Source organism: Mesitornis unicolor, unplaced genomic scaffold, assembly GCF_000695765.1.
Source record: "Mesitornis unicolor isolate BGI_N332 unplaced genomic scaffold, ASM69576v1 scaffold4422, whole genome shotgun sequence".
Classification (NCBI taxonomy): domain Eukaryota; kingdom Metazoa; phylum Chordata; class Aves; order Mesitornithiformes; family Mesitornithidae; genus Mesitornis; species Mesitornis unicolor.
Window position 1 is genome coordinate 123,591 of NW_010171162.1, and position 11,035 is coordinate 134,625.

Consider the following 11,035-nt stretch of genomic DNA (forward strand, 5'->3'; position numbering starts at 1 on the left):
AGATCTGGTATCACAACGGCGAAGCCTCCTTTCGGTGGACAGGCTGGCAATCCCAGCCTTCCCTGGGTATTTACTACAGGCTTCTAAAATGCATTAGCCTGTACTTTAAAGAAACGTGGGACCAGAACATCTGGGCCTTTGGTTGTTTTGTTTCTCAGTAACAAAAAGTGAAAAAAATGACGCAGCTGTGAATAAAACATTCAGGAACAGCAGCCACCTTGTCATCCTTTCCCGTTTTCCATTCATTAGTCTTGTTCACAGGAGCAGAACAGGACACGAGGGAACTTGGAGGAGGACAACAGAGAATGTTTCCCACTTTTTTTCTTAAATTAGATTTTCAATTTGTTATAGGATCCTCAACTGTACAACACGTGGGGATCTGTTCCACTCATGGCACACATGCATAACTCCCCTTGGCACTAATGTGAATGACGAACGTGTGGCGAGAGAAGAATTGCCCCCTAAAACTGCAGGAGTGTGAACAAGGTTGTAAATATATCTCAAGGTTCTGGTAACATTAGAAACCAGCCTAGCGTCTTTCTCATGGTTTATTATGATATCACCAAATCCCCTCTATGTATTTATAGCCTTGTAATTCACAATTATTCTGGGTCCATAAATGTTTTTGGCATCTGAATGTAGAACTGATACTATTATTTCACATATTACGGTACTGTCCGTGAATGCTACATTTATTCCAGCAGAGACTCCTGGAGTTCATTCATCAGATATTTTATGCTACTGTTCTTTTAATGATTCATTTATCCTTAGTAATATTTGTATTCTGAAGTGCGGTGTCTCCAGCCGACAGCACAATGCTCTGCTGAATTATCTTTTTCTTTCGCAGCATAACAAAGTAGAGCGCAGTCAAATTGAAGATGGCCTTTAGTACACTGTCAGAACAATACTGCTTACCAAGCATATCCAGACACATTTCTCAAACCACATGTAATGCTCTGGCTGCCAACATGCTCACAAAGTCATTAACCGGCATCGTAAAATGAGGGTGTGATACATATATTTAAATGTTTAGGAAAATCAAATGTGTGCTCCTCTTCTAGGAGCCTATTTTGAATTTCAGCTTCTACATCTATCAATTATGCAGCAGTGCACAGACGTAAACATTCACCTTGATTTTTCACAAGCCACTAAAATATACTTCTGCTAAAATAATACACATTATCTATCACTAACAAAAGCTTCTTGATGGCGCTAAATATTTGTCCTTCACAATGTAACAGAGCGAGAGACGCCCCAGCTGAAGGTTTACAGTGCTGAGGATTCATTTTTACAAGCAAATTATTATTAGCAGTAAAATTAAAGAGGAACTTATTTTACATGGTACAGATTTTACTAAATGAAGTAAATAAAGGTTATGCCACGATGCTCTCCAACACAAAACCTACTCAGTAAGTTACAATTAATGCTGTTACATTTTTAAAATATGTGTTCTCTGTCACCCACTGCCACAAACTGTACTCCAATTTATACCTACACAAGGTTTAAACCCTCCCTTCCCAAACACCCTCATCTATCCATGGTCTCATCGTGCAAGATCACCAAAACAGCAGAGAGGCATTAACAAAACTAAACAAAAGAGATCAGGCAGTCATAACACTGATACAGAGTCTCAAAACTCAGTTTAACAAGGGCAAGGACGCCAGAACCGCAGTCTTCTCCTGTGTGCCCATACAGCCCCTCTTGGTGCTCCCAAAGATGACATAGGACTCTGTGGGAGATCCCTGGGCTGCCCATGTTGGGAAAGCACGTTTGCTACTGCCCCTCAGCCGCTGGAGCCAAGCCCCTTCCCACACTCCTGTCCAAGCCCTTCTCTTTCTAGACAGCCCATCTCCCATCTTCTCTTGCCTGCTCCACCTCGGCAAGCTGAGTGCACGTCACCTCCTGATGCTGAGGTCCCCAGAAATGCTAACATGGCCATTCGCTAGCATTACAGCCCCACACAGCTGGGGGGCAGCCTGGCTTTTCCTCCTCTGTGCCTCTGTCCTAGCAAACGATTCTGTGAAAAAGAGCAAAAGGGGGAGAAAAAGCAAGTCTCCTCCTTCAACTTCAGGTGCACAAAGGATGCTCTCTCTGACAAAAGCCCATGGTGTGAGATAGGCCATCTATAAGAAGATGAATACTGTATCTCAGAGAACAAGCACCAGCCTTTCTGCAACACAGCACTCAGAACTGAACTAAGGTATTTAGGAAGACAGACGACGACAGGTCAGGCAAGTCGCAGTGCGCCTGCAAACAAAAGGCACACTGCAACTTTCTGGGCATGGGAGTAATGAAGAAGCAACTTGGAAGAGCAAGTTGGAAGGGAGATGCTGAATAAGCTGGGTCTGGCTTTCCTCCTTCTCCCCCTGGAAGGGAACTGACACCCAGATCTGGTCATGGTGTCAACAGCACCCGCAGAAGAGCCTGAGCGTCTCAGCACAGCAGTGCAGGTCGCAAGGCAGAATGATTCATGGGCTGGTACGAAGACAGCTTCAGCTTGATTAACGGAGCGCTCCGAGTCCAAGATGACTGCAGGACTCCAAGTCCCGGGCTCCAGCAGCGCAGAATTACAGCACAGGAAAGCAGCCAGGCAGGAAAGAGAGGACATCCTCAGGGCCCACCTGGCTATACCACAGTGTTTGTTATACAGGTACTCGGTTTGCAGACCTCGGTACTCAGCCAATTTTTGTCTGGCTGCATGGAAAGGATACAAGGCAGGAAAAAAGCATCAATGATCTATGAGCGACCAACAGCTCTAACCAGCAACCATGGCACACAGAGGAGACCGCCGCTCACCTCCCTCCATGGCGCTGGGCAAGGGAAGCGCAGGGACACAAAACAATAGACGTCCCAGACCGGGTCCCCCTGGGACCCAAAAACAATATGGGCAGGGACGGAAACCAGAGGGAAGGCTAGGGAGGAACACAGCACCCTCTAAACCCAAAAGTTAAAAAAGACCCAAAAAAAAAAAAGAAAAAAAGAAATAAAAGCCATTTGAGATAAAGTCAAATTCAGAGCACAGCAGCACTGCAGCAGGAGGCACACGTTTTCAGTTACTGGAACAAAACCTCATGGTCAGTAAGAATTAAATGCAAGATCCAACAGTGACTAGAAGGGAAAAAATCCTGGAGAGCAGACACATGTGGGTTATTACACAGCCTGGCAAGGTCAATCTCGGTGCTAAAAACAGACAAAAATAAAAAAAAGCCGTCAAACATTTTTAAAGGGACACTGTCCCACACTGGCTGCTTTGACACCATCAGTGAATGGTCCTTATTTTTTAACTACTTATTCTGTAATTACGTAGGCTACTCCTGTTCCAACCAGAGGCTGCAACAAAACTCTTATTGATGGTGAAACTGCTGCAACTTTGGCTTTAGGAGAACGTGGCGCAGTTTCCTCTAGCTTCACAGGGCAGCCAAATTTAACTCTTCCTCCTCTCCCGTTCTGTAGCAGTGACTCCTTCCCTGATGTTTCTGAATAGACCAGAACTGCAATTGCAAATGGCTGTGCTCCACACCAACAACAAAGTGCCCTGTCATACCAATACATAATTGAAAATGCTGACGCAGTGACAACTGCTATCAGCACAATTCTGATAATCACGTTAGCTCGCTCCTGCTGCAGGAACCAGTGGGGGTGGGGAACAGGCACTGTGATTTAGGGGCTACCTAGAGAGAAGTTACGTGGGATTTTGTTTATGTTTCTTGGCAGATCTTCCGCATTTCAAAGAACAAAATACCCACCTCCTCAAATCCCAGGGGCAACACTACCACCCCCTTTTATAAGAGCTCAAAGGTGGGTCAAAGTTTGAGAAGAAATCCAAATTTTATCTCTTTGATAAGGCACACTTGAAGTTTGAGAAGTGTGGTGGTAAAACTCCTTTCAAGAGTCACAAATAGATGAGGCTCAACACAATCCAGAGGCGACTGAAAGGCTTCCATAACCAGTGCTGCATATTAAAATGTTCTGTCACCCCCATAAGCTTCCTCTGTAATGAAGCAGGCTGTCCCAAGAGAAAGAAAGAAATTAACAGCACTTAAATCATTCCAGCATTTCTTGGGCAAACACGTGGCCTCAGGAAGGACCAGGTGGCTACAGACAACCTCCCGAGGACCCTGCCAACCTCCCCCGGGGAGGCTGGGGAAGGTGAATGGAGAGCAGTAATGGTTCAAGAGAGAGAAGCAAGTGAGGAGGAGGAGCTCCAAAACGCTACTGGAGATAGGGTCACCTCAAGGAGAAAATATGCCACTATCACAGGATTATTTGGGGTACACCACACCCAACAACAGCATCACCTTTCACCATTTAAAAGGCAGCCAGCAACTAAATAAGTATTAGTTATCTTAAACCAATTGGTTGACAGGTAATAAAAATAAACATTTATCTTGCCCTCTTCACTCAAGGCCAAAAGGTAAGCGGTAATGGAACCAAAATGAGATACACAACCAAAGGAAGCCTTCCTGCTCCACAGCCTCTCTGAACAGCAGTGATGCTCTGCAGCAGTGCCAGCCTATGCCAGGAGCTGCACAAACACAAGAAAACGCCAGGCCACAGTCCTTTTTCCCCAAGGGAGCTGTCCTCCTCCATTCGGGCTCCACAACAGACAAGTCGTGTAATAGCCTCATCTATGGCAAAAGAACAGTACCAATTGGACTGGGTAAAATGAGTTAGAGAGGTCACTCTGACCCACAAGACAAAAACAACATACGACACACAAGGGCAGAGAGGGGAAAATGGGATAATGGGACACTTACAGGAGCTTTATCAAGAACAAAATGGCATTCAGCTAGGGCAATGGGGACAGGAAGGCAAGAGGAAGAGACAAAGAGCGCAGAAAAACAGAGAAGAAGGGGAGGGGAAGACAGTTAAAGGCATGACTTAAGCACAAAATATCCAAAGTAGCTGTACTCTGAATAGCTAACAATTAGCTGGTCAGAAAACTATTGCATCAAGTTAAGCCAGGCGAGCCCGAACTCAGCAGCATGTGACAAACAGTGAAAAAGGAGAGTCAGCGCCAGTTCAGGAGTCACCGCAAGTGTCTGAGAGCACTACAGCTGCAGATTATCAGTTTCGATAATGTTATAGCTTGGCTACGTTATGACTCGGTAATCTGCATCCGGAGAAGCCATGCCTGCTGCAAGGCCAAGGCCACTGGAAGTGAAATCGGAAGGGCCACGCAGCAGTGCAGTGCCAGGGCTGGACACGGCGGTTTCCTGGGCACTGAGGGGGCAGCACCTTCCTGCAAGACAGCTCATCTCGGCTCTGCTTCCCCTTCCAAACTCAGTGCAATTTGAGGATCGGTCAATTTATACTGCATCAGAAGGTTCGACGAGGAGCTGGGATCTCCCAGATGAAGTTATGCAAATCATGAGATGGGTAAAGAAGAGGAGGAAAGCGGAGGGTGAGCCAGTCTCGCGGCATCCAGCCCCTGCCCAGCAAGCTCCGCTGGAGGGTTCAAAAGAGTGAATTTTCTTTGGGTTCCCCATCACTGGACCTAAACTAACACGGAGTAACCGCAGCAAAACTCCCTTCAGTAAGCACCAGAACTTGCTCATCCCCATTACTAACGCCACCAGTGCAGGAACAGCAGTGCCCACAGCAACCTCAACCACCCACTTTGGCATGATAAAGACTCGTAACAGACAGATAAAAAAAGGCTGGCAATGACAGTCTGGGGACCAAACCCCGAGCTCTCATGACAGACTCATGAACCAGAGGGATGCAGACGTCCAGTCGGGGCAGCGGTGGCTCCCACCTCTCTGGCCTGGCACGGAGGCCATTTGTTCCTCAGCTAAACCCAGGCAGTGCTGCAGCCTGGCCTAATGCAAACCAACAGAGCTGGCGAGCACTAAATTCAGTCATTTTCCCCTCAGTCTCTTCTCTCAATTTCAGCTCTGACTCCTCCATCTTTTATTTCTTTTTCTAAAGACACATTTAGAGATGAAACCATTCATAACTGCCTATCCACAGACAGTTTGTGGCAGCATAATTGACAATGAGTCTGCAGCAAAAATGAAAATGCTGTTTTAATAACCTTGGCCTAAAATACATTCTGTTGTATGCCTCAAAGGGTTTCAATAAAAAGTCAACCTGTAAAGACATATTTTCTTGGCTTAAACAACAATCCAAAGCATATAAATGTAGTCCAACTATAATGACATATTTATAGGCCAATAAAGCTTACACTGCAGCTTTCATACTTCACTTAAAGGAAGTCTGTAAGAAGCAGTGTTATATAAAATAATTTGAATTTTTTCAAACTATAGCCCAAGGAATACAAATATGCAACTTTGCCGTATTTAACCGACAGTGTTTACATTGCTTAGTTGCTAAAAATTTTGTACAATGAAATAATTCCTCATTTGGTGACTTCCCACCAGTTTACCAAACATGGGTATACAAGTCCATTTATTACAAAGAAAAATCCCCTAAATAATTCTAAAGACAAAAATAAATAACTAGCGGCCTTAGTAGTGAATGATTTAATCAGACCAATTCTTCTGGAAAAACAGGTTCTCATGTTCATTATGAATAATACATTCCTGAGCAACTCTATTTTTATATGCTGCATTGTTGTTATTCTTTATTTTTCTCAACATTTGAAAGAAATATTCAGAAAGCTATAAATAGTCTTAAGACATAAACCGCTAGCATTCAATATTGACATATTTGTAGAAAGGCACCGAATGTATAACATAAATACCTCAAGAGGCAGAAAGAAATAATTCTTAAGAATCATTTTTCAGGCTGAAATCTTGAAGCTCACACAAAAAATGCCATTGCTAGATCTTTTATTTAATACAGTCCTAAGGAAAAGTTCTGCATAATTCACTAGTGATAAAAACAATGGCATTTTACAGGGGGAAAAAAAAGAATAGTTTCTGCAGAAAGGAAAGGCAAAAAGATGAAAAAATATAAAGGAAAGAAGAAAAAAGAGGTAAGAGGGGAAAAAAAGGAGAAAAGAGGAGTAAAAAAAAGGAGAAAGAAAAAAAAGAACAAAAAAGGAGACAGAACTACTGAATCTGAATTAGGGTCAGCTTTCAATTATAGATGCATGGTTTCTCCAGGTTGTGGATTAACCAGGTGTTGCCTTAGTTTTGGCTAAGCGAGTGCCACAGAGGGTATGGTACAGGGCATGTGCTGCTCACACGAGGCCTTACGTTTCCCAGTCATTGTTTGAAGCTGCCCTGCTCCCAACAGCAATGTGTTTAATTGTGTTTGCACAGTGCCACCTCTGTGGTTCTGCATCAGCCATGTTTTTGTTTCACCCAGGGTATTTCACCCTTCGCCACTCTTGGATAGTGTGTGAAAACTGATTTTGTTTCTTTGGTACAGGATTTTTTGAGCTCTTTGGTAGGGACAGAATTTCCTATTACCTTCTACAGCTCAGTTCGAAAACATCTAGTAGGAAAAAATTTCAGAATCTACTCACTTTTATGGGATTTTTCCTGTAACTCTGCTGTTTCATAGGAAAAAAAAAGGGGGTCAGGAGATCACTTTGTTTATCTAGGCCTTTTCAACACCTGGTTCAGCAACTTCCTCATCTACAGCCAGGATTAAACATGGGTGTCACTAGCAGCCTCATGCATGGCCTGCCAGACTAGCACAAGAAGGGATTTGTTCCCTTCAGATCCAAGTTCTGTACAAAGCGGTCTGCCCTGTCACAGCCACCCGACTCTGCCCCACTCTTCCCTTCGCCATGGCGAAGCCCTCTGTGAAACACCCCTGTGGGCACAGCACTGAGCACCTGATTAGGAGGGGAACAGTGCTGCAGTGGTGGGAAGTGGTGGATGTGCAGAAGGCCACTTCTCCATTTGGGCTGATGAACCTTGCTAATGTAGCTGTGCTGGTGCTCTCACCTGAGGGACCTTGGCATGACAGCGCACCACACTGCCTCACAGTTTACATCCCTATTTTAAGAGAAAAACTACCCCATCCCATTGTGCTGGGGACCTACTGCAGAAGTTATTGCTAGTAAATCTTTGATCACTGTGGCTGAGTGTTGCTCTGTTGACAAGATGCTGAGTATTGGAAAATGTCTGTGGGCACACGTCGTAACAGGCACTAAACCTGCCGGCAGAGAAGACACAACACCGGCAGCTCAAATCTCTATGCCTTGGACCCTGCGCGTTACACCACTCCCTTTGCCTACAGCTAAGTGAGATGACAGTTCCCAGAGCGCAAAGTCAACCTTGACCAACTACTCAGAATGAGAGAAGTACACCTTCTTCACCTGGTGGCTGTTAAACCCCCAGACCATGGATAAGCCAAGCACCAGAGCTCGCAGGTTGCCCACAGGACACAACCAAATAGGGCTTCTTCACAAGCAATGAAGACCATCGTTCTTCTGAGTTTTTCTCAGATCTGGGAAGCAAAATATGCTTAAATTCTTGGGTCTTTCAAATAGTAAAAAGATCATCTTAGTACTAGATTTAAGAAATTTCTTTGGTTGGATCAGTTGTCTGTATCAATGTGCCTAATCAGCTACAGGTCTTCTTGAACCTTTAGTTTCACTCCTACCAACCAGCCATGATGAAGAAAAAGGCAACCATAATAAAGCATTAGTCAAAATACTCTTTTCTACTGAAAAAAGAATACCCAACAATAAAGCCAGAGCCACCAACCGAAAATGCGCAACATCAGAATGTGGGTTATCAAAATTACACCATATAGGTTGCATTCCATAAGCGTTTTCAGTATAACCCCTACTTTCAAAGGCTTAACATGCAACTATAGGCTTTAGGCTTAAAGATAATTTTCTTTGGCTCCTAGGGTAGATAATAGCAATTTCGTAACTTACCACAAGGGTTTTTTTGTTTGTTAAAAACAAAAACAAGAAAACATTAACACACAAAAGTTCTGTCTGAAAAACATTGAGATTCTGACACAACAAACAAATGCAAATAAATGTAGTGAGTAAAGAAGATGCCATAGCAATAGCAGAGAAAATTACTGCATGCAATTATGAACCAGAAGAAACCAGAGAGAAACACACAGAAAAAGAGAAAGAATTGCACAGGTTATTTTTTTTTCCTGGAGATGTAATGAAAAATAAGACCAACTTCCAATTGTACTTCAATCTCCCAACCTACCTATCTAATGGTGAAACGTGAGAGCGGCAAAATCACTTCACCATCTGATAAGATCAGAAAAACAAGATGCAGAAGATAAGTCCTCCAAGACAGATCTTCAGCTGAGTGTAACTTGGCCTCAATGTCAACACAGTTGTGCCATTACGAAACTGAACTTGGCCCTGCATCTCCTGTTCATGTAGGTACAAAAGCATTTCCTCACGTGCATCAGCCTTAGCTTTTAATTTCTCACCTTTCCACCACTATGGCCTAAATTTGATGCTCTTCAAACTTGGAACATCTGTTAAAAGCTTGGTACAACAGAGAAAGGTCCCTGAGATGCACTTCAAAATGCTGTCTGAGAGCTATTATGCATCCAAGGTCCTAATACCACAAACAGACACATTTACCAACAGGAGACCCATCTCCCTCAGATCTTAGGCCCTCACCATCAGAGGATTTTAGAGGTTTAAGCGTCTGCAGGGTACAAAAACAGCCCCAGAGCTGCAAGCCTATGTGCAATAACCAAGGTAGCAGAGCTACCATCTCTTCTAGTAACACAAAGCTCACTAGGAAGCACTACAGAAGGCAATGGCAGGGACATCTCCCTACCGAACAAGACACAAAGCTCACCTTATGGAGACAGGACAAGCACCAGAAGCAGGTGACAAGCCTGCACTTCTGGGAGATGAGACATGTGAAGTGAAAGGCTTTTGCTCTCCTCTGTGTGTTGGAGGAGGCCTCGGGAAGCTGTCTCAGGCTTCTCAGCTCTGAGCTGGTCCTCAGGCCTGCAGAGACCCAGGGAGAGCCTTTGACAACTGTGTGCGCATATGCGGGGTTTGATCCTAGTACTCACGGACACGTATATAGAGCAGACAGGTACCCATGCTGCTACTGACGGAGCCTGCGATGAGCCGGCAAAGGCCACCACCCATCCTGCTCGGGTATCTCATCACCACACCTCCCTCTGAAGCACAGACAAACCTTGGGAATCGGCAACCCCTTGGCAGGACTGGGCTTAACCACCTTCAAAAAACGCTCATCCAGGGGCCCCTTCCCATGGCAGAAAGTAAGGGATACTCACCAAGGTCAGCCTTTTCCTTCAGGATGTCTTTGAAGTTCAAGCCGCTGTTGAGCGTGGATTGTCTGTATCTTGTCAAGGCCTCCTTCTGCCCATTCTTCCCCACATCCATCACCTTGACCGCCTCAGCCCGGAAACCACACTTCCACTTGGAGAAATCGGACTGTGCCCATTTTGCCAAGTCCTCAAGCTTCACAGTAACTTTCTCTGAAACAGCGATAACTTCATCCTACAAGAAGCGGTCAAACAAGAATACGACACGTCACGCGGGGCTCCACGATGACTGATAAACCCGTAACATCATCCCCCAGAGGCTAGCGGAAAAGCCTATCTTGCTGTTGGCAGATTAATTTTTCTGTAATACAGAAAAGCTGATACTTCACTTACTCCTCTTGTCACCTAAGTGGAAATACTACTTGTTTAGTCGAAACAAACACACATGATCTAAAGACAATTTCTAGGACCAGGGCAGTGATCCTAAAAGGCATTTGAAATGCAGGTTGCCAAATCACATCCTGTATAACCCAAAGCCTTGAGGGAAAGTTTGTTTTTTAGGTGCAATTAGCTGCAAATGTAAAAATTCATGGCTGGATGACTAATGGTTATAGCTAGTCCTGAAATAAATGGACTAAGTAAATCTCAGATTCTTGGAACTCTGACTCACTAGAAAATTCCTGTGTTTATGGTACATTTTCCCTTGGCTTATACACAAATATTGAATTTAACTTTTGTCCTAAAAATTAAATAAAACTGTGATGTAATCCCAAAAGAAGTACTCCATAAATGTTATGTGCTTCCCACCAAAAGAAACTTGCACATTCTCAAGTTTCTCAAAATCTTTTTCAAGATCAGAACTGTACTTTTTTCCCCCTTCTTAAAC

General features: G+C 44.2%; 1 protein-coding gene across 1 annotated transcript in view; it reads right to left on the reverse strand.

The window, feature by feature from the left end:
* Nucleotides 1–10,380, reverse strand: part of ARID5B (AT rich interactive domain 5B (MRF1-like)) — a 103,506-nt gene extending 93,126 nt beyond the window's left edge. Inside the window, exon 1 of the mRNA XM_010179940.1 lies at nt 10,159–10,380. Coding sequence (XP_010178242.1) covers nt 10,159–10,267 — 109 coding nt within the window. The 5' untranslated portion in view covers nt 10,268–10,380. The remainder of the gene's footprint in view (nt 1–10,158) is intronic.
* Nucleotides 10,381–11,035: the final 655 nt, after the last annotated feature.